A 24,249-nucleotide genomic window follows, 5' to 3' on the forward strand; every position below is an offset into this window, starting at 1 on the left:
CAGAATGCCCCTGAGGACTCCCTGCCAGGCCCAGATGCTGTGGGCACAGCCAAAACCTGTTCCCTCACTTCTCCCCAGCCTCTGCTTGCTGCTCTCAGCAGCCCTGGCCTCAGGAACCAGCAAAGGGTCCTTTTTCTGTCCTAGGCTCTGTGTCTGCACAACCCAGAGTGGGACCCAACTCCATGTACTCAAAGGACACCTGGATGCTCACTCAGAGCTCAGGGTCCTCACCAGTGGGGCCCACCCTCCAGCCTCGTCACATAGGCAGAACTTGGGCCCTTGTTGCAGCACATATCCTCTTGTCAATTGACAGCTACTGAGATCCTTCTAATGTGCTGCACTGAGTCAGAATGAATTACCAAAGGCATTAAAATTGCCCCTACTTCTTCTTCCTTCCGTATTCCCCAACTCCTAACACAGAAAGCAAAACCAGAGCCATGTATAGTTCCGTTTTTCCACTCTGTGACTGGTTAGATCATTTACAATCTTTTTAAAAAACAGGGTTTATTCATATAAGCTAGCGCATGTGTAAACAACCTGAATTACGGCCCTAACGCAAATAGGGAGCAATAGAGATGCCATGACTTGTGTGAGAATAAGGATTCTTTATATTGCTTACTATTTTATTTATTGAAATTCATTTATTTATTAAGTAACTTGGGCAGGGAACTGGCTTGGAGTCAGAGTGAGGCTGTCATAGGTGACAGACAGGAAGCAGGGGCCGAGTCCGGAACTCCTGGCTCGGGACTCTCCTCATTGCCTCTGGGTCCTGCATCCCTCCGCAGTCAGACTGCCTACCTCAGGGAGGCATGTGAAAGTGATTTTTTGTGCCAACAGCTTAAGAGGTATCTAGGTAACCAAAAGAGTAAGAAGTACACTGTTTCTGACTGTGGGGTTTGGTGGGGAACGTGCTCTTCTGCAGGTGATAACACTGACCTCTCCTTTGATAGGCCTGGTACCTGACCAGGCCAGATCACATTTGGTTTATTCTTTGAATGATTTCACTGTGAGCTGCGAGTTCGTGGGCTGCAGTTTCTGCATGCATGCCCATGCACGTGGATGATTTTTCTCCTTGCACAGTGGGCCCCATGACTTGCCAAGTCAGTGTGTATGTCCTACACTCCTTGTTTTATGCTCCCAAGTGGGTCATTCTTCATTTCACCATGTTGAATCTGCAGGCCGTGCTTCCAATAACAGTCTATTCTTTAGAGAATGGAACTGCTCATGAACTGCGTTTGGTCAGCTCCCTAAGACCTACGTCTCCTCCTATTCTGGCTACAGGTATGGGTCCTTTGAATAAAGGGAGGGGTGTCCGCTTTTCAGCATTCTTGCCTAAGTCGCTGGTGTGCATGTCACGTGTTACAAAGAGCCCCAAACTGGCTCCCAGGAGACATCCTGTCTAGGAGCAGGAGTGGATTTTAGGGCTGCTGCACATACATTGACTGGCTTTATTCTGTGTATTGGGTTGTAAGTATAGAATATGTCCATTCAAGCAGAATTGACTGATGCCCTACTATGTGCCTGGCATGTGCATCTTGTTGCGAAGGAGAACAGAGCAGCCACAGCCCCTGTTCTCCCCGACCTTAGAGTGACTGGAGAAGCTGCCTGGTGAACAAGGTGACAGTCCCTAGTTGTGAGGAGGAGGAGGAAAAGTGGGAGGAGATAGCAGGGAGGGGCCTGAACTTCAGAGGTGGGCCTCATGGAGGGCTCCCCTGCAGAAGGCAGCCAGGGTGAGTGCTGGGGGGTGAGAAGGAGCTAGGCCATGGTAGGAGCCCATGAACAAGACCCTGAAGTGTGGGAGAGGTTAGCTATTGAAAAATCGAGCCTGTAGGATCCCCCACCCCCCAGCTGTGGAAGGCCCTCTGCAAGGGTCCAGAGCACATCTTGGCCCCTGGGTGACTGAGGCGCTCTGCCCAGCCACCTTGGAGCAAGTGGCGCATTTCTGCTGGGCTGTGACCCGCATCGTTGGCAGGGCGCCCCCTGCAGGTGGATGTCAGATCTGTGTGAAGCTGTGCATCCCAGAGCTGTTGCCCACCTCCCTAAATATCTGGGCCTCTGGCCCCTGCTGCCCATGTATGCTTCCTTAGTTTCCCAGGGCAGCTCAAGTTTGGCCAGCCCAGCAGAGGCCTTGAATTTGAGAACCAGGGGCTGTTGTTCTAGGGTGTCCTATTCCTGTGGGATTGCAGAGTCTGAGATGTTCAAGTGGCCTGTGCAGAATCAGGCAACCCCAAAAGGGATGAGTGAGCCCTTTCACCCCAACCAGTCCTAGAGAAGATACTTTTTTATTCTTTCACAGATTGAGTTGTAATTTACATTTGATCAGATGCACCCATTTTAAGTGTACAGTTCCATGGATTTTGTAACCTCTACTATGATCAAGATACAGCATTTATCTCACCTTAGAAAGCTTCCCCACGCTCATCCTGTTCTGCGTCCCACCCACTTCCAGCAGAGGAGCGGCCTTTCTGACTTCTGTCTCCCTAGATTAGTTTTGTCTACTCTGGACTTCACAGAAATGGAATTCTACACTCTATGCCCTTTTTTGTCCATCATCTTCCACACAACTTCATTTCTGCGAGATTCACTCATGCTGCATATATATCAGTAGTTTTTTTTAACTGCTGAGTAGGGTTCCATTATATGTATGGACCACAGTTCGTTTATCCACACTGCTATTGATGGACTATTTGGTTCACTACTAGTCTAGGGTTATTATGAATGTTGTACATTTCTTGGGCAAGTCTTTTTTTATGACATATATTTTCATTTCTCTTGGGTAAATATCTAGGAACAGGCTTTCTGAGTCAGAGTGTAGGTAATGTTAACCAGCCAGGATGTAGCTGGATGTGTATTTTCATTCGTGTCTGTTCTAAGTATAAGATAAAAAGGGCACCCGTTGCTGCAGTTGGGACATGCCTTTAAGTTGGGGGGTGGGGGAGCTCCAATGGTGAACATGTCCCTACGGCTCCCAGAGCAGCCTGTTATTTACAAAGCGGCACCCCTTTAAAATTGGCCTTACATCTGTAGTTACAGTTGTATTTTTTAACTTTGATCCATGCATGTCACTCCTATTATGAGTCACTGGGACAGGGGAAAGAGTGACATTTTGAACTAAAAAACAAATTCCTGGAGCAGGTGTAGAAACCCAATTGCAGCTGTCCCTGTGGTTTTGGCCTTACAAAGTTTCTGGAAGGTGACCACAGACCCTGAAAGTCTGTTTCACCTCCCACCTACATGTGGGCTCTTGCAGGGCCTTAGCTTAATGATGGCGTTTGTGGTCCCCAGGAGGGCAGGCGGGAGGGAGGCCTGACGTCGGGACCCGGCGCTTCCTGCTTTCTGCGCTGCCTAGTTTGTAATTACATTTTGACTGGAGAGTGGTTATTTATCATTAGACCCTGGCAGCTGAAGTCGGTAGTGGTTCAGTTTTGTTTTCTTCTTCTCTTTGTGGGTGTGGAAAGCAATTAAGAGGAGAAAGTGAGTGAAAGAGCTGACTGAAATAATGCCAACAAAATAATGTTATTTGAATGGATTTCTGGATCCTTTTCCTTTCTCAGAAACAAATGTCTCTCAAACTGTTGACATCAGGAAGAAACTAACAGCCTTCATGGCATCCGTAGGTATAGAAATCTCAAGAGGACATCTCTGGGATTGACCCCCATGCTAAAGTGCCTATTCTTTCTACTTAATATCACAATCTAAGTACTCATAGAAAACCCCTCCTCCCACCCTCATATCTCCCCAGGGTTGTGGGAGTACATCTTAGAATTCAATTTTTTTGGTTCAGTGTGAGATGCTGAGCAGTGGGAAATAGAGGAATCAATGAGAAAGAGATTAATTCCACTTTCCGTGTGGTAAGTCATCGGACTCTGCCTTCCCCCCAATCTTTTTCATTGAAAGCTATCTCAGTGGCCTGTTTGCAAGTTGGGTTTATTGAGAAGCCAAAGCAGCTTGAGTCCCAGGGGCCCCTCCCTTGTGAGGCTCCTTCCAAGGCCCTGAGGTTCCAAGCTTAATCAGCTGCGGAGTCCTCTTTAAGTAGGGCAACGTCACAGAACACTGCTGCTGGGCCTCTCCTAAGACCTGAAAGGACCCTGGAGCTTCCCCAGTGCCAGAGAAAATCGGCCAGGTGCTTGCATGGGAGCGGAGCAGCGGGGTCTTTGAGGCTTGCTGGCTTCGGTGCCCACGTTAAAAATAAAATGCCTTGAATGCCTTTTACCACAATGTTGTTTGTTTGTTTGTTTTGGTAACACCTTATTTGGATACAATTCACCCCTTTAAAGCCACCAGTTCAGTGGTTTTTAGTATATCCACCCAGTTGTGCGGCTGCCACCACAATCCATTTCAGGACATTTTCAGTGTCCCCAAAAAGAAGCCTCTGCACCCTTGGCCCCCTACCCATAGGCCCTGCGCAACCGCTTACCTACTTTCTCTCTCTGTAGGTTTGCCTTTTCTGGACATTTCATGAAAACAGAATCATACACTATGTTTGTCTTTCATGTCTGGCTTCTTTTAACAGTATGTTTGCAGAGTTCATCTGTGTTGCAGCACACATCCATATGTGGGGTTTTTTAAAAATATTTTTCTTGTAAAAATAAAACAAAATGAAATATGAGCTTTACACTTTACCCAAGATGTTGCAGCAACTGCTCCCTTTCTATGTCTTTGTCCCAGATTTTTGATAATCATTTTGTGGTTTTTATCATGACATTCCTTCCACACACTCACAGTTCATCATCTCACACTCTGAGACCATCATTCAAGAAGTGTGTGTGTAAAAGTGCATCCAGATACTAGGTAGGTGTGTGTGAACTCGGGTCCTCTCAAGTGGGTGGAGACACTACTCCAGAAACTTCTGCAGTACCAGATAAACATCTGATAAATATCTGGAACTGTGAACATGTTTTGCCCTACCTGGGGAATACATGTGGTTATGTGAACTGGAAGCTTTGCCTATTTCCTTCCCTCGATTTGCAAACCATTTCATTTCGGTGAGGGAAACAAGAGCTGCTTCCCTCAGAAGAGAGGGAGAACAAATCCAAGGTTAGGCACTTGGAATCTGCTGTGGAGAAAGAGCAACAAATGCAGCCCCAGGCTGCATGGACTGTCCACTCATGCCATAGCTCCTTGTCCCATAGTTACTGTCCTCTTGGGCAAAAGGATTCAATACGTAGTCTTGAAATGCCCATCTTTTCATGGTTAGATTCAGTCAAGGGCTTTACTCTGTTTAATTACCTTAGTGCACAACATCTGCTTTCCAGCACCCTGCTGAGCTTGGAGTGCTGTGTGAGGCCAAGTGCAGTCGCAGTAGGTGAGCCAGGGCTGTACAGTGGCTGTGGGTGCTGGGCAGAGCTGCGGAGGCCAGTGCCTCCCTCCTTTCAGGGAAGCTGTGTGCCTGCCCCCAGGTCTCGGTGCTTTCTCCTGGGTTCCAGGTAGCCCTGGGGCTGGAACCTGGCACCTTGGAAATGTTCCTACCCACCCCCAGGGGCTCTTCCTGCCCAGAGGGGAACTGTGGCAGAGGCTACAGCAAGCTCACATCTGTTCAGAGCTGATATTCAGCAGGGGTTTGTGGAGGACTGGAGAATGGGGAGGGGGAGTGACTTGCCAGGCACCAAGTGGGGAAGTACGTTTCACATTGTTAATTTTGGAATCAGACCTCTCAGCTCTGAGCCCCTCATTGATCTCTGGCATTGTTCCTGGGTGCTGTGGGATACCCCCCACACACACCCCTGCTGCCTGTTCCCCCCTTGCCTGCCTCTTCCTCTCCCTTTGCACCCAAGCCCATCCTGAGATGCCGTCACTTCACAGCATGGTGCCTGGTGCCGTGGGCCAGGATTGGGCCCAAGTTCAGTTCTTTGGAGGGTATCTCCTCTCATGATGAGTTAGACCTTTGTCTGTTTTTTAAAAAAACAAAGAATGTCTGAGTGTCTCTGCCATAGATGTGGCAGACACTTCCCGTTAGATAACCAAGTTGTGGTCTTACCATCTTTTCTGTAATCTCAGAAGGGATCTGTGGGTGTGAGCCCCACGCTGGGCCTCCCTGCCACTGCGTCCCGCCTCCAGCAGGGTGGGCTGGGCAGACCTCCGTTCTGCAGTGTGTCTCTTCTGCACAGGTCTCCTCCTTCCAGCCAACCTCCTCTCCACCTATAGGCAGCTCCCTCCGCCTTTAGGCAGCTGTGCACACACTGCTTCCCTGCAGCCAGACAGCTGGAGGAGGCACATTCCCACACCCTCACATCCCAAAAGCAGAATGGGCCCCCTGCAAAACTGCAGGTGCCACAGGGCAGGAGCTGCCCATCTGTCATGCAAATCGGACCGGCTGGTCACCTCCAGGGACCATGAGAAGCTCTCCATCTGGCAAATCCCACCGCCTGGCAGTGGACAGCATTAAAAATGGTGCTCACTCCCTGCGACCCAGACCCAGAAGGAACCTCAGCCTGTTTATTAGCACTTTGCGCATAGTAACGTGCACTGTTGAAGCCCAGGCATTGTGAGTCATTATAAACCATACGATTCAAGGGGTAGAGGAGCTGCAATGAAGCATTGGCCCCAGTTTAATTCATTCTTTCTCAGGCCAGAAAGAATGTGTGACTTGGAGGTCAGGAAATGGGGGAGGGTGTGTCAGGAAGCAAAGATGGAAGTTTGCAGACAACCACCAGCCTGGAATGTACTATTTCTCCTCTAGCAAAGACCCACAGAGTAGCCCAGTAACAGCCACATAAATGGGTAAGTGGATGACTGGGCTGCCGGCAGGGCTTCTGCTCTGTGCTGGGAGCAGTGGCAAAGACATGGCTTTGCAGCTGCAAACTCCACACAGAAGGATCACAGAGCTGGGATGTGGAGGAATTCTGTCACGTAGGGTTTGGCCATCCCTGCAACTGCCATGCCCTGTCCTCTCCAGGGGCTGCATGCTGGGCCAAGGGTCTCACAGCATCAGCTCACTGGCCTTCCCTCTAACCCCAGCTCCAGGGTCCAGCTGAAATAAACAGCACGAACACTCCTCCTGTCAGGAAAAGTAGGCCTCAGCTCCACACCCCAAGAACTAGGGCAGAGTTGCTCTGAAAAACGAGAGTCTCTCCTGTTAGACCTGGGCCTGGGGTGGGCCTGAGCCTTCCTTGCCCAACCCCAGGGCTGCCAGCTGAGATGAGCTGGTGCTCACAGGAGCATTCTAAAGCTAGGACTGGTCAGGAAGTGATGTTTGAGGGCCCTGGGGCAGAACTTGGTGCCCCAGGGAACTGATGACATGGGTGCCATTAGGGGAATGAGAAGCTCTGCGCTACCCCATGCTCCCCAGTGAGGTTTTGTCACGATAGTGGTGAGCACCTATCAATGGAGTGAGTGCGCTGGTTACAGATTATGAAGAACAGCATCCACTCGAGCTAGTTTAGGAAGAAAGGGATATATTACAGGGTACTCAACAGCTTATAGAACACTGGGGAGGCTGATAAAACAGCCTAAGTTGGGATTTCAGAAATGGTCCCAAAGCCACCCTGCAAGGGCTGCTGCCTCATCTGTGAGTAAGGCCCTCGTTGCTAATAGGTTCAGCGGCTGCCCGCTCCAGATCCATGTGCCCCACTGCGGTCTGCACCTGCAGAGGGCTGTCCAGGACTCTAGGACTCCTGCCACAACTGCTTGGCAGCAGAAACAAGTGCAGCCTTTGCTTCATTTCTGCCTTCTTGCACCAGTGAGTGCCTCAGAGAGGAAGACTGGAATTGTATTTGGAATCCTAGCTGAAAAGGAGCCGGGAAGTATAGTCAGGTGTCCCACATGGGAGTTAGATATTCCAACCACAGGGTATGAAGATGAATGACTGTGAGAGCAACCTAATAACCAGGGGCTTAGGGAAGGTGATCCTGCAGAAATGACATTACATGCTGAACCATGGATGGGTGTTGGCCAGGCAAGGAGAATCTGATTTGTGCAGAAACCACCTGGGCGAGGTCACAGTGCAGGTACAGGGACCCCCCTCGGACACGGGAGCAGGACTGTGGCAGAGCCCAGTTGCTGCCATCTCCACCTTTTATGCTCTTAAACTTCTCCAGGGTCCTTTAAGTGCATTTTGTTCTCTCTGATCTTCAAGATAAACCTATGAAGCAGCCCCATCAGCTCTCCTACCTCATTTCAGAGAAGAGGAAGGGAGGAAAATGGCTTTCTCTGAGTTGCCTACTTGCTGGGGGCAAAGCTGCCAGCCTCCACCCAGACCTTACCTCCCTGCTGGTCTTTCCAGCTACTCTCCACTGCTCTTTTTGGCCAGAGGACAGAAAAGCAGGAAGGCAGGGCCCATGGCAAGCTAAAGACCGAGATCCCAGCACTAGCTCTGCTTCAGCAAGGGAAGTGTCTCTACGTCTCTGAGCCTGTTTCCTCACGTGCAAGGCGAGGTGGCTGGAACATGTCAGCAAATGCATCCTCTTTGGCAGCGGGAGCCTTCATTTAAGAGCAGTGTTGCATGTATCTAAGTGTAGGATGGAAAAAAGCAGAACTGTGATGGTTGCTGTAGGGAGGGGTCCACAGGAGATTCCCCCCCACTCCACCCCTTATGTCCTTGCTTAGGGCTCACAGGGCTTTGGCCCCCAACAAAGGCCAGTGACTCTGAGCCTGCTCATGTCATTGCAGACCTCATGACTTCCCTCACGGGGGGAGAGCATGAAGGGAGTTCAGGATGCCTGGACTGACGTAGAAGAGCGGGTGCTGCATATTTAGGAAACAGAAGAATGGGCATGATAGAGGTGGTTCCCCATTCTGCCTGTTTCCTAAACAAAAACTCATATCCTGTTCAACCAAGAGGAGACAGTTGTTTGTGACGATGAACCTGTCTTGGAGGGCTGCCACAGGGGAGATGTCCACTCTCCTGGACCTTGGCAATATGTGGCCTCCATAAAATCCCACGCATTCCCTCTCACTGCCTGCACACTGATGCTGCCTGGCTGCCCTGACACTTCTCTGTTCCTTACCAGCACGTGGCAGGTACACCTGGAAGCTACCAGAATGTGCATGTCCTGGGCCAGCTGAGGGAGAACCTTCCTGATTGGGCTGGAGAGACCATGGCTCCAAGGAAGATGTGGTGTCATTGCACCTACCTAGTCTACTTCCACCCAGAGTTTGAGCACTCTGAACAAGTTTTGGTGGAATTGTCTGCATTAATACTGCTCCAGCTTGCTTTTATTCAGCAGAGCTGCAAAGAAGGTGCTGTTGACACCAGTGTGAATTTGGATGTGGTAGCTGTTTGCCAGCTCTTTGTTATCAACTGGCACCAGAGGCATTCCGTGTGCCTACTCTAAAACCATGTCCAACCAAGTATCTCCTCAATGGAGGTGTTCACAGAAAGCTACTAACTTCTGTTAAGAACTGTTGAGGAAACCTTTGATGTCTCTTAGCAAAGGTCTGGCAGTTGCCTAAGAGGCTGGCAGCAGCCCTCCATAGGAATGGGCCTTCTCACCAAAATCGGTAGTTTCTTCTTTCTCAGGCTTTGCCTATCAAGGGTGTTCCCATAGTTAGCCAGCAGAGGCATCAGAGGTCACAGCCCTTGGACAGTGAATTCCTGAGGCGGGATGAGACTGACCTGGTGAGATCCAGCCAGACTGTTTAGGAGGAGCAGGAAGACACTGTGCTCAGAGAAGGCTCGAAGGAGCAGGCTTTAAAAAGGGATGGCATGAGAAAGGGGGACGGAGAGGAAAAGGAAACTCAAGGTGTAAGGGACTGTTAATAGGGCTAACATTATATACACACAGTGGGATGTTACTCAGCCCTACAAAGAAGGGAATTCTGGGCCATGTTACAATATCATTGAACCTTGAGGACATATGCTAAGTGAAATAAGCCCATCACAAAAAGACAAATACTTTGTGATTCCACTTATATGGGTACCTAGAAAAGTCAAATTCAGAGAGAAAGAATGGTGGTTGCCAAGAAGAGCTGGGGGGAGGGGATGAGAAGTTTTTGTCTAATGCATGCAGAATTTTAGGTTTGCAAAATGATAAAAGTTCTAGAGATAGTGTTAATGGTTGCACAACAATGAATGTGCTTAATGCCACTGAACTATAACACTTAAAAATGGTGAAAATGCTAAATTATTTTTTACTTTGATTTTTTTATTGAAGTATAGTTGATAACACAATATTATATTATTTTCAAGTATACAACAATAATTTGGCAGTTATCTACATTATTAAATCCTCTCCCCAACTAGTGTAATTACTGTCAACATAGACAGGGTTACCGAATTATTGACTATATTCTCTATGCTGTACTTTCATCCCCATGACTAATTTATATTATGATTGAGATTTTGTGCCTCTTTATCCCCTTTACCTATTTCATCCACGAACCCCAAACCCTCCCCCATGGTAACCACCAGTCACTTCTCAGTGTCAGTCTACTGCTGTTTTGTCATTTTTTTGTTTGTTTTGTTTTTAGATTCCACATATAAGTGAAATCATATGGTATTTGTCTTCTCCACCTGGCTTATTTCACTGAGCATAATACCCTCCAGGTCCATCCATGTCTTCACAAGCAGGATTTCTTTTTTACAGCTGAATAATATTCCATTGTAGATATGTACCACATCTTTGTCCATTCACCTATTGATCGACACTTAGGTTGCTTCTGTAACTTGGCTATTGTAAATAATGCTGCAGTAAACATAGGGGTGCATATGTCTTTTTGAGTCACAGATTTTGTTTTCTTCAGGTAAGTTCCTAGAAGTACAGTTACTGGGTCGTATGGTATTTCTATTTTTAGTTTTTTGAGGAGCCTCCATACTGCTTTCCACAGTGGCTGCACCAGTTTACATTCCCACCAACAGTGTAGGAGGGTTCCCTTTTCTCTGCATCCTCGCCAACACTGTTACTTGTTTTCTTTTGGATAGTGGCCATTCTGACAGGTTTAAGGTGATAACCTCTTGTGGTTTTAATTTGCATTTCACTGATGATTAGTGATGGGGAGCATCTTTTCATGTGCCTGTTGGCCATCTGAATTTCTTCTTTGGAGAAGTGTCTGTTCAGGTCTTCTGCCCCTTTTTTAATTGGTTTATTTGTTTTGTTGGTGTTGAGGTGTATGAGTTCTTTCTGTATTTTGGATGTTAACCCCTTAACAGATAAATCATTTATGGATATGTTCTCCCATAGTGTAGGTTGTCTTTTTGTTCTACTGATGGTTTCCTTTGCTGTGCAGAAGCTTTTTAGTTTGATATAGTCTCACTCGTTCATTTTTGCTTTTGTTTCCTTTGCCTGGGGAGACATGTCCAGAAAAATATTACTTATGTTTATGTTCAAGAGATTTTTGCCTATGTTTTCTTCTAAGAGTTTTATACTTTCATATTTTATGTTTAAGTCTTTAATCCATTCAACTTTACTTTTTTGTATGGAGTTAGACAGTAATCCAATTTTATTCTCTTCCATTCAACTTTACTTTTTTGTATGGAGTTAGACAGTAATCCTATTTTATTCTCTTGCATGTAGCTGTCCAGTTTTGCCAACACTAGTTGTTGAAGAGACTGTCCTTTCCCCACTGTATATTCATGGCTCCTTTATCATATGTTAATTGACCATATATGAATGGGTTTATTTCTGGGCCCTTAATTCTTTTCCATTGATCTAGGGGTCTGTTCTTGTGCCAGTGCCATACCATTTTAATTACTGTAGCTTTGTAGTATAGTTTGAAGTCAGGAGTGTGATACCCTCAGCTTTGTTTCTTCTCAAGATTGCTTTGGCTATTCAGGGTCTTTTGTGGTTCCATATGAATTTTAGAATTATTTGCTTTAGTTCATTGAAAAATGTCATTGTTGTTTTGAAAGGGATTGCATTGAATCTGTTAACTGCTTTGGGCAAGATGACCATAAAATGGTAAATGGTCTAAAGCCTGGTGTTTCTCAATGCCATCTGTTCCTACTAATACCGAGGATTTGTTCTCCATCCATCTCCAGAGGCCACTGCCCCACTCAGTCCCTTGGATTGAGTGTAGCCCTTGTTGTGGCCTTTATCTGGGTTTCTCCATTACTTGGTGGTATTAGAAGTTGGAAGTTGGCCAACATTATTACCCATGACCTTTATTGTAAGGAGTGACCTGTGTTGCACAATCTGTTCCAGACCACAGTCATTGACTACGTGAAACCCTCAGATCTCAAGAAGGACATGAATGAGACCTTCAAGGAGAAGTTTCCTCACATTAAGTTAACACTCAGCAAAATACGGAGGTACGTGAGGACTGACACCCTCTTGAACTTTCCCTCAAACCCTTCTCTAAATATGCTCACACTCAATATGATGGTTCTTCCTGTTGTTCTGGGGAAGTGAGACATAGGCACATTCAGCAAGAAGAGGCCCGTCCAAGGGAAGCAGGACAGAAGGCAGAGCTCTTGACACGAGTTGACATGGATTTTGGGAGAAGTTCCTTTAGTGAAAGAATTTCATGCTCTCTGCAGCTCACCAGTTCAGGAAGATTTTTGTTATAGAAAACTCAGAGAGGCTAGCACATGTTGGGTTCCCGGCTTTCTCAAATGTGGACCAACAGAAAATAGTTGGTATTGTAGGTTTGAGATAACTCTTCCCACAGATGTCCTCCCAGAGGTAACAGCAAAGCCCTATCTTTAAGTAGTCAGCAAAACAGCCAAAGCAAAATCAGGCCCATATTTCCCCCACAGCTGATTGGATTGGCTTTGTGGTGACTCACATCTGCCAGCCAAATAATCAAGAGGGCCTGCCCTGCTGGGCTGGAGAGGAACTGACTTGTGTTGTGGTATCTGTGTACCAGGACAGCAGAATTTCATTGTGTGTATGTTTGTGTGTGCATGTGTGCATACGTATGTAAGTATGTGTGTGTGTGCGTAGTACTGGAGGTTGACTATACACCAATGCTATGTTGGAAAGTGTGCTAGCATTTACACGTGTATGTATACCAATACTGATTTGATTCTGGCATGTTCTAAGCCAGAAAAGTGAAAAAAATTAAGAGTTCACATTTTGCGCATTTTCTGGGCAGCACTGACTGTTGTGCTCTACTCCGCACCCTTCTTCTGCCATTATTAGTGCACATAACCGATGTTCAGCATAACTCATAACAAGTATTTAATTTATTTCCATAACTGATCTCTGGAATAACCATAGTTTCCCCCTTTCTTTGGACAGCTTTATGCCTAGTTTCCAGAGAGACCCTCAGGCATCCAATTGGGTCCCGTGTGGTCCTCTGTGCCCCACGTCCACATGGTCTATATAACACGACAAGAGAGCAGAGTCTGAAGCCCCAGTGACTTAAGGCCATCACCGCACATAATGAAACTTTGTAATTCGCAGGGATGTAGTCTCACTCCTCCACATCCTCCTGGGAACACTTTCCAGATGGAATCATATTTTCACTTGGGGTCCCCCAAAACTCTATGTTCTAATAAGGCTCTTCCCTCCTTCCTGTCTTTCTCTAGTCTGAAACGAGAGATGCGGAAGCTTGCTCTGGAGGACTGTGGCTTTGAGGAGCCCACGGTGGCCATGGCCTTCGTCTACTTTGAGAAGCTTGCCCTCAAGGGAAAGCTGAACAAACAGAACCGGAAGCTTTGTGCTGGAGCGTGCGTGCTGTTAGCAGCCAAAATTGGAAGTGACCTCAAAAAACATGAAGTTAAACATTTAATTGATGTAAGTAGCCTGAGTCCTGATGGCTGGGAGAGCAGAAGCTCCAGTCCAGCCTTTGTCCCTCAGAAGCGCCCTTTGGTGGCCCTGCCCTGGAGAAGTGCGGTCGTTAGTACCCATTAAGAAACGAGGGCTTGAGGTCACCTCTCCTGCAGCAGGCGTCAGGGCCCACACCTTAGGCTGTCCTGAAACGGGGATGGTCCACTTTGACAACACCAGAGATCCCCAGTATTGGGTGTCCATCTTCAGACACCGTGGAGGGTGAGATTATTCTCAGAGCCATAGAAGCTGCTGGCATAGCAAGAAGTCTTGTAGGCATTGTGTGACCTGAAGCACATCCCTAACACACATTGGCTCACCAGACCTTGGCTTCCTTCAGCCTAGGTTGCCTCCTCACTGGGGAAGGTAAGGCTTTGATTGAGTGGGATCTCCTTTATTTTAAAGGAGAGCCCCATTGAAGCAAGGAAACGCTGATCTTGTACAGAAAAGTGAATACCAGTTTTAAACTATTGTGTATTCATAGAAAATTTGAGGTTCAGTAAAGCCGGCAGATCAGGAGTCAAATGCCATTGAAAAGATGGTTTCTTAGTTGGTTCCCAAGAGGAGCAGTGTCTTCTCTCTGGCTGCTGTAACAAGATACCATAGACTGAGTGGCTTAAACAGCAGGCATTCATTTCTCACTGTTCTGGTAAGTCCAAGATCAAGGTGCCAGCCGCTTCGGTCCCTGGCAAGAGCCCTCTTCCTGGCTTATGGATGGCCACCTTCTCACTGTCCTCATGTGGCAGGGACAGAGAGCAGGCAGGCCCTCTGGTCTCTTCTTTAAGGGCACTAATCACATCGTGAGGCTCCATCCTCATCAGCTCCTCTAAACCTAATCTCTTCCCAAAGTCCTCACCTCCTGATGCCATCCCATTGGAGGATAGATAGGACATCAACAGAGGAAGTTGGGGAGGGGGGATACATTCAGTCCACAGTGGGGGGCACATCACACCATGGGGGGCATGTGGGTTGGTCACGAGGCAGAGGGAGGAGGAACTGTGGGCAGGAGCTTTGGGGTAGTTTCCACAGGAAGGAACAGGAAGGCAGGGCAGGCAGGCTGAGGATCGCTAGTTTGAAGAATTTCAGAGGCTGTAGGGCATGGAGGCTGTCCCCACTTGGCTGGTGTCTGGGCCTGGTGATTGTCCCCACTTGGCTGGTGTCTGGGCCTGGTGATTGGGGCAGGTAGATAGTGGCTCCAAGAGTGAGAGCCGACTTGGGGGTGGTAGGGGTGGCCACTGGGGTGGCTGCTTTGCTGGGACGAATGTACTCAAGGTCAAGTTATCCACTCTCTCCAGGGACAGGCTAACCCTAGAAGGGGCAGTCCCTCCAAGGTCAGCAAGATCCCAAATGTCAAAGCACAAAGAATGCAGAGAACAAAAGACTCAGTTAATACAATGCCCATACGTCTAGCTGTACAGCTGTCTTCCATGGCAGAAGGAAAAAAGCAGAAAGGGAACTAATGTAGGTATTCCCCACAGAAGAAGGGTGTTCTTTTTTTTCATTTACCATTTTAATTATTTTCAAATGTCCAGGTCAGTGGTATTAAGTACATTCATATTGCTTTGCAATCACCACCACCATCCATCTCCAGAATTCTTTCATCTTGCAAAACTTGAAACTATCCCCATGAAACAGTACCACCCCATTCCTCTCTCCCCCCAGCCCCTGAAAACCACCATTTCCTTTTCTCTCTCCAAAGCTGACATGCCTCATAGAAGTGTAGTCATACAGTATTTGCCTTTTTGTGACTGGCTTATGCCACTTAGCATTGTTTCTTTAAGGTTCATCCATATTGTAACACATGTCAGAATTTCCTTTTTTAAGGCTGAGTGGTGTTGCACTAGATGTATATACTACATTTTATCCATTCATCTATCAATGGAAGGAAGTGCTTTTTGGTCAATTCTTTACTGATCAATGCTTTACTGATTTTTCAAAGAAATGGTACAAAACCATTAAGCTTGCATAGTAAATACTTTTAGAAACACAGGGGGGATCTTTGGATACCAAATGTGAGCTTAAATTAATAGGTTTGCATAGATACTAGCAGAAATAATAAATCTTTAGAAGTGTGACATGGACATTTAATCATAGTTGAGTAAAAAAGCAAAAGCTCATAGTAGCCATGCAGTTTATAGGGTAATGTTTCCACAGGAAGGAACAGGCAGGCTGGCTGGGCAAGCAGGGTTAGGGCCGCTAGTTTGAAGAATTCCATTGGCCGTAGGGCATGGAGGCTGTCCATTTGCAGTAGCAGTTCCCCTAATGAGAGACCCGTCTGAGTCATCTGAATGCAGTGGCCAGCAGCTGTCTTTTTTTTTAAGCCAAAAAGCTGAGCTTAAGCCGCAGAAGAACATGGCCTTCCCTACCCACTCTTACCCTGATTTTTCTTCACTTCTGTGCCAGCAGACCCTGCAGCTGGGGGCACACAGAGCAGGAGAGGGGCCCTTCTGCGCAGAGACTGGAGCTGTGTGCTCTGCCCATTCAGACACACACAAGCTGTTGCCCTGCAAGTGGGCGTCCTTGCCGGGACCTGGGTCCTCGAAAGTAAAATGAAATGACCAGACTACATCTGATCAGCTCACTCAATCCCGAACTTACCCCGTGGTTATTGTTGTCAATATGTTACCATATTTTTCATCTTACCTCTAAGCCTGAATAACCCCATTGTAACATGTAGTCTTTGGAGCCCAGTTGAGTTTGAATCTCAGCAATTTACTGCTTGTGTCATCTTGGACAAATTATTCAACCCTGTTTTCTCATTTGTGAAATGCAGATAAAGATAACATTGACCTTGTAAGATCATTGAGAGATTAAATGAAGTCATGGGATGTATGTCAGGCTCCCTGCAGACTGTGGGGTCGGTTCCTGCCCCACCAGGACTGAGCAGGGAGCACAGCTAATGCCGCCCTTTCTGCCCCTGCGGCCTCCCCCATAATGGGGTTCTCTGCACTCACTCACTGACAGCTAGAGAGGTTACACAGGCAGAAAACCTAGGATTTCGATTTCAGAGCTAAACTGCTTTTGGTTTTCTTCAATTCTGTTGCAGAAACTGGAAGAGAAGTTCCGGCTGAACAGACGAGAACTGATTGCCTTTGAATTCCCTGTGTTGGTGGCCTTGGAATTTGCCCTTCATCTGCCAGAGCACGAAGTCATGCCCCATTACAGACGCCTGGTCCAGAGTGCCCAGCACAGGCCCCCTAGGAGGGCCTCCTAGGGTCTGCTTCCTCTGGGCTCAGCAGAGCAGCCCTTCCTACTGGAAAAGCAAACAGAACTCAACACACCAAACTTTTTTCTTTCAACATGTTTTTTGTGTAGAAGCCATACCGGAAGCTTTACAGGGAGCCTTCGGTCTGGCCAGCTGAAAGGAGCTGTGAGCAGTTTCACACATGGCAAGGGAATGGGAGACCCGTGCAGAGGACAGCAGAGGCCCTGCCAGCCAGCCATGTGCAAGACTTGTTAGCAGTCCCCACCCCGGCCTTCCTCCTGGGCACACAGACTCTGCCAGCTGGCCCAGGGCCTTCTCTCCAGACCTGTTAATTACAACTCATAGAGTGTGAAGTTCTAGGACAGAGTGGAGAAGAAAATTTGCCGAAGTTGGGGGAAAGCTTTTAAAAGATGCCCTCACTGTGTCAAAAGAGCATGCCAATCTATTTTTGTATCAACTCTCAGAAGTGCACTTTTCCCGGGGCGTGTGGATGCATGAGTGTGAGAACCTGTGTGTCTGAGAGGGGCTGCAGCAGCCCTCGCCCTCTTTAGAGCAAAGCTCCGCCTGGGGTCCCGAGTCAGGCTGACCTTTGGCAGTTATTTCTAGATAATCTGGAATAATAATCTCTCTCTCCATACCAGAGTACCTGACATCTTCTACCCTTAGAAAATAACATTGTTTCTGTTACTGCTCCTCCCACCAGTGGGACAAAGAAGACAACTCCTCGGTATTGGATGGATTGCATGGAAGTACCAGAGTGTGGCGCTCTGTCCCTTTCTGCAGTCACACTGTGTGCATATGTTTAATCTTTGCACTTTTCCCACCGTGGAGATGGCTGGGGTTGCGCTCCATGGTGGTGTTCCATGCTCTATGTTAGAGTGCATCATAAGCACATTTACTGTGCTCTGTATATATACATACATATATATATATATATATACATACATATAAAGTTTTATAAAACTATCCAGAATAGGAGTAAGGTGCATGATTGGGGTCTTGAGCTGAGGTTGAGTCGATTAAAGAGTCAGTGACTTATCGCCACATACCCATGGCTGTCAGTGCAGAATTTTAATTCTAACTTGTACTGACTCGCTGGGATGACCTTTACTGGGGCATGTCACCACACCATCACCTCACAGCTGCAAGAGAGAGGGGCCCACTGGGGTTTGCCTGACTGAAGAAAGCCCATGGCCATGTAAAAACAGAATTAAAATGTTTTATTGTTTCTATATACCTGTATGTGTATGTGTAGACACATTTGCCCTGCACCACTTGATTCATCTGCCACTGTGTCCACATCACTTTTCACACATGCATCACACTCAAGAAAGGGCAAGGGGGGCTGAGTGCATAAGCCTTAGTTACAGAGCTTGCAGCAGTCTGACAATGCAGGATGGAGGACTTCCAGAGGAGAGAGCAAACAGAGAGCTTGCCTTCTCCACGGTCCTAGATGTCTCAGTGCTCAGCCGTAAATACTTGCTAACGGATTTCCTTAGCTGGATCGTTGTGAGACGGTAATTTTGTTGGGGGGTATGATGAATGTGGTTTCTTTGGCTAGTCCGCTAATACTTAAGAAGCACCTGCTTTCATGAGGCAAATTGGGAAGGAAAGACAAAGTACTCAAAGTGTCTCTATCATGAGAAATATATGCCCTTGACCATCTTCTCCTGGGGTCTCTCACTTGTAGCGCTCTGATGAGCCACCTGGGTTCCCAGCCCACTCTGCTCCCTGGCGAGTGCCTGGCAGGTGGACAACTTTTCTGAGAAGCAGGGCTGCTGGCATCGAGATGCTGCCTGCAGAGCGCCCTACCATCCATCTGCCTTGAGTCTCCTGCCAACCCCAGGGATGTCCGATGGATGACACAGGCCGCCAGCCCAGACATGGGGAGGGCAGCCCGCATCCTTCCTGGGTCTTAAAATCAGGCTAATACTCTAGAATTTGGGGTGATTTGTCTGGTGTTTAGCATTTACAAAATGGAATTAATTCATTGGTTCATGTTGTTAAAAGACTCATCTTAATTTTAAATTCTATTTTGGGTTGATTTGGGGAATGGGGAGTTGTATTGATTTCCATTAAGTTGGGAGGGGGACTGAGGATGAAAAAATTCTGTCAAGGGGTTTCCATTTGCTTGTCTGATGAGTGAGATTTCTAAAGGAAAAGGAAGATGAGCCATAGGGTGGGAGTGAAGGTCACTGCCAGGGCCACCCCTGTGGTGGGGTGTGTCGGAGGGACTCCCTCAGCCTCAGTGTTTGGCAGAGAGTCAGGGGCAGCCTGAGCCTACGTGCAAGGGGAAGGCAGCCACTCAGGAGACTGTTTGAGAGGACCCTCGGGTTCTGCCCTCCCGCCTCCACCACAGGGGGCAGGCTCAGCCCCTGGCCCACCCCTCGCTCCCTCTCAGGCCTGCCCTGGGACCTCACACTGTCCCCGTGCACAGATGCCTGTGAGGAAGCCCTGCCGAGTCCCCTGCATGCCTCAGGACAGACTAGCCACTCTACCTGACATGGTTTCTCTCTCTCGTCAGCCCTGTCTGTTAAGTCCAGTAAGAAATAGGCACCAACCAAGTAGACGGGCTACTGCAGCTACCCTGGGGAGGAGGGGGAAGCAGGCCTGCTGTGCACCCTGCCTGCGAAGGGTGCCACCCCAGTGCACAGAGTACCTGCCCTCAGGGCCTGTGCCCAGGCCCAGTGACACAGTAGAAGCCCCTACTTCCCCTCCCCACAGTCAAACCTGTGTTAAAGCAGGAAACCACCAAATGCAGAACTTTGTGTCCTTGTGTTTTTGTTTTGTATTAAAAATCCCCCTACCAGAGTTCCTGTTGCCCTCACCCAGCAGGCCCCGTCTGGGGCGGCCCTGTACTCCACACAGGTCGCCCGTGCCACAGGCCCTGCCTTGCTCTGGGGGAGCTGGGAACAGTGAAGTGCCCTGCCCTCATTACTCTGTCCTGTCCCCTTCACTCCCCCAGCAGCAAACGGAGCTGTATGGCCCCTGATGGTGGAATTCCCCGGCTCGGACATTTCCAGCTCAGTGCTGTGCTGCCGGCTGGCCCTGCCCCTCCACCCTGGCTGCCTCTGTAACTCATCAGGACCTGAGGCCTCCTCGCCCCCTCCACAGTCTGCATATAGGGGGAAGGGGTAGGCAGGAGAACAAAGTAACTTTGAGGCAGGTCGTTATGTCACTTGTTAATTGTGTTACCAGCAATGGACGAAGTCCTACCAAGAAAGGGGCTTGGGGTGGAGGGGGGGTGCCTCGCGGCTCACCTCTTCCAAGGGCAGCCTGAGTTCATCTCCAGGGGTTCTCAGGGTCATTTGGCTAAGGACAGCGCTAACCCCATCACAGCAGGGCCAGGGAGAGAGTGCTGAGGGCAGAGAGGAGGGAACAAGACTGAGTCTGGAGTCATGTAACACCAGTTTAGCCCAGTGCAGAATGCCTGGGTGCCAGCTCAGAGAGCCCCACCCCGTAAAGGACCATTCAGACTTCTAAACAGGTAGTCAGGAAGTCTACAAGCTCAGGGCTGGTTGAACCACAAGGACAAGACTGGCGAGTGTGGTACTTGCCCTGTACCATCTCCCACCACCACCTTGTTACCCTGTGGTTCTCAAAGCCTGGTCCATAGACCAGCAGCTTCGGCATCACCTGGGGCTCGTTACAAATGCAGAACCTGCATCCAGTGGAGATTTGTATGCGCTAAAATCCTGAGAGGTATTGTTCCTCCATGTGAACATAGAAAATGAAATTTCTGTCTAAAAAGAGGTGCCATTCATCAGACACAGAAAGGAGCAGAGATGCTATAGATGGTTTAACACCAAGAGAGAAAAATAGTGCCAGTCTCTCACTGAAGGTTTTGACATCTGTTTACCTAGCTGCTTCATCTACCATTTTCTGGATGCACATGGCCAGAAAGATTTAAACTGGACTAAGCTACGGGTCACCTGTTGTAGGTCCCAAGTGCAGAGTTGGCTAATGGGATCGCCTTATCCGGTGCTGAGTGGGGTTGTTGCCCGATGAGGCTTGTCTCCCAGGTTCTCGGGCCTGTGGCTGGGGAGCTGTGCCTGTGGAGGGTCAGGGCTGCTGCAGGTGCTGGAGCATGAGTCCCTTCCATCACAGCTGGGGAGCTGTGCAGTAGTGGCCTTGGGGACATTGTGGATGAAATCTCCAGCAGTGGGGGGCCACCTAGCATTTTAAAAATGTGTCTTACACTGGATTCTGTGGATGACAGCATGATTCCAAGGGCGTGCCCCTGGGGGGCTTCCCAATACTGGGGAGGGACCACTGGGAGCAGGTCGAAAGCACATTTACCAGGTGCCAGAGGGAGCCCGACAACACAACAGCTCCAGGACAGGCCAGACTCCCCGATGGGCCTGGAACGGACAGGGCCAAGGCAGAGGTTGGGAGTCGCCACTCAGCACTCAGCCTGGCACGTAGATGACAAGGCAGGCCAAGTGAAGTGCAATTGTTTGGTCCTAGGAGCGAACACCAAGGACATAGGGTGAAATCAGACTCTGCCAGGGCACCTGGACAGGTTGGTGAGAAGCCAGAGACATGAACTCTTATAGATAGAAAACTCCTGGACACTTCATGGAGGTGGAACTGCAGAGGACTTAATATTCACCGCATAGATGCCATGCACCAGCCCTGGGGGAGACCCTTAAAGCACAGGTTCTTATTCAACCCCTAAGCAAACTGTAAAGTTAGATACCATGCTTCCATTTCATATGTGAGCGACTGAGGCTCTGAAGGCTTACATTCCCAGGATCCCACAGCTGTGAAGAGGTAAAGGCAGGATTCACATCTAAGTCTGTCTGATTCGAAGCCCAACCAGCTGTCCTGCCTTAATCTTGTGTCAAAACAGAGAAGCTGAGAAAGTGGATGGTCAGAGCCAAGCTGATAGCAGATGTCCTTCTGGATATGCTGCCCTGCTGGCCTCTCAGTTTTGGTGGGACCTCCCCCCATGTACCCAGCAGCTGCCAGCTCCTTCCAGGCAGAGAGGAGAAGGGGTCTGGAGGTGCTAAATGGAAGTGTCCTCTCAGGCATGGGCAGCGGTCATAGCTGAGGGGGAACGCACTTCTGGGCCCTGGTAGAACACGGGCTTTTTGGAAAACGTGCTTCTGCAGTAGGTGAGCTAAGGGCTTTTGCAACTAAGCAGATGCTCACAGTGTGGTAACATGGCCAGTGCTGGTGTCCACCAACCTTGCACTAGGGAGTTTCTCATTGTGTGTGTGGGTTTCCACTGTGTGTTACAATGAACACACATTCTTCTTGCCCCGTGACTGTGTGTCCCTGGCTGCGCCCCCTCATCAGTGTGTGACTAGGAAATGTATGTATTTTTCTCTAAAGCTAAGCCCAGCACATCTCCAGCAGGCAGCTGGCGGGAAGGCAAAGTCCAGGGATCACAAATCGTAGGAGACTCTTCATGCTTCAGCCCCCAGCGTCACCTGCAGGACAGCAGCCCTCGTTCTGATGTCCTGAGAGACACTTTCATGGACATACCTGCTACTCTGTGGCACAGGGGTCAGGAGGGCAGGTATCCTATCCCCAAGCACAGTGCCTTGGTTCATGGAATTCAAGTAAATGTTGGTAAAGACAAAGGAACCATCACTAAACAGTCACAGTCACCCCATTGGGTGAATTGTTCTCTGTCTGCAGCTCTGATCAATTCTCTGCTCGGGTGTGACCCTGCAGACCCCACCCGCCAGGGCCCTGGCCCTCCAGCTGCAGGGTAGGCTCTGCTGGGAGAAAGGGGAGCAGAACAAAGGTCAGCTTGTGTTCCACAGCCCAGGCCCTACCCCACCCAAAGGACCCTGCTGGTCCCAGGGCCTCACTACCCCGTGTTCGTCCCTTAACCAGGCCACACCTCCATAAATAGTTCCCTCTCTGAGTTGACTTCCACTGCCCCCATCCTATGTGCCAGACCCACTGGGCACACCCAGCTGGCAGAGCAGGACATGGTGTTTCATCAAGCATGGGCAACGGGGGCCGTCTATACTTCCAAAGCATTCTGGAAACAAGCAGAGAAATTGTCCCGTGAGAGCATCGAGAACGTATGGGAAAGATCAGGGAGATCACATGCCCCTTACAAAGAAAGGCAGTTTGGCTACAAGGACCCTGGCCCCATAGCAGCCCCCAAGGCGCAGTGGTATCCAGGCCCCCTCCCTGCCAACTGGGCAGTCTTGAGGTTCCTGGTAGTCTGCTGTGAGGGGTTTCTGCTCACAGAAGATGACCCAAAAAACTCAGTGGGCCCAATGGGAAGGCTCATGGCAGCTTCTACCAGAGCCATTTGCTGTAAATGACTTTTTTAAAACCCCGGCTTAAGGAAAAGGAAGCAGATCCCCTTTCAGGCATATCTAGAAGTCCCCAGTGACCCCTACATGTTGTTTTAAGAGATTCTAAGCCAGATAACATTTTTTCCTAACGCAGCTGCCTTCTCTGATGAAACCAATTTTCATTTTTATTTGCAAAATAAAAACAAGACACAAGTGGACTAGGTTACTTCCCCTCTCCTCCCCAGTATGTATCAGAAAGTGGGGCAGAAGCAGTTTTCAAGGGGGGCACAGGGGCCAGAGGCTTTTCTGGGAGAGCACGCAGCCAGCAGCAGGAGAGCCCAGAACGGAAGGGACAGTTTCGGCAGCTGCCCTCAGGGAGCCCAGAAGGGGTGCCCTGGGAGAGGCAGGCAGAGAAGGGAAGGAAGGGGCTCAGAGCAGACAGATGGGAGGACGTCAAGCCAGCCACTGAGCAGTGCGTGCCCTCTAAGGGATCTTACTCTCTCCCATTGGAGGGCTTCTGGAGGATCATGTGGGTGGTACAGTAAACACCCGTAGGTGTCCCATAAATAGCAACAATTATTAGTTCTTCTGGCCAAACTTAATGGAGTTAGGAAAATAATAATAAAAAATCCTGCTTTTTGGAGGAAGCTACTGGAGCACAGACAGGCATCTAGGACCAGCGGGGCCACATATAGGGCCTCGTTTTGGTTTCCAGGGCCTCAGGGCTGCTTCAGTGCTATTGCTGTACAGCTGTGCAGCCCAGCCCAGGGCACTGGGTTGAGTGGGTCCCAGGAGGCTGGCTGGAATTCAGTCCCAGCTTCGCTGTTTTTTTTTAAAAACCCTGCATTCCAAGCCCTAACCCCCAGCCCAGCCCTAGTCCTACTGGGGTGCAGTGGAGTGAGGTAGGAGCATTGTCTAAGTCCTCCCCAAAAGCACCCTTCAGACACGATGGGAAATTGATGCTGTTCAGGTCGCCGGGATCTCTAACCCAGATAAGATTTCCAATGTTTTCTGAGTAAAACTGCAGGAGACCAAGGGGGCCAGGCAGGTGTACAAAGAGAACAAAATCACTGTTGGTAGGAAGTCTGTGGCCCCTGCACCCCAGGACAGCTGGGATGAGCAGTGGGGAGCACCC

General features: G+C 48.9%; 1 protein-coding gene across 4 annotated transcripts in view; it reads left to right on the top strand.

Annotated features, from left to right (window-relative positions):
• CABLES1 (Cdk5 and Abl enzyme substrate 1) overlaps positions 1 to 18,087 on the top strand; it is a 118,724-nt gene extending 100,637 nt beyond the window's left edge. For all 4 annotated transcript variants that reach the window (XM_036905771.2, XM_036905770.2, XM_036905769.2 and 1 more), the window contains 3 exons: positions 12,078 to 12,184; positions 13,406 to 13,613; positions 16,693 to 18,087. In XM_036905771.2, coding sequence (XP_036761666.2) covers positions 12,078 to 12,184; positions 13,406 to 13,613; positions 16,693 to 16,860 — 483 coding nt within the window. In that variant the 3' untranslated portion in view covers positions 16,861 to 18,087. The remainder of the gene's footprint in view (positions 1 to 12,077; positions 12,185 to 13,405; positions 13,614 to 16,692) is intronic.
• Positions 18,088 to 24,249: the final 6,162 nt, after the last annotated feature.

The sequence above is a fragment of the Manis pentadactyla genome, chromosome 6 (assembly GCF_030020395.1).
Source record: "Manis pentadactyla isolate mManPen7 chromosome 6, mManPen7.hap1, whole genome shotgun sequence".
Classification (NCBI taxonomy): domain Eukaryota; kingdom Metazoa; phylum Chordata; class Mammalia; order Pholidota; family Manidae; genus Manis; species Manis pentadactyla.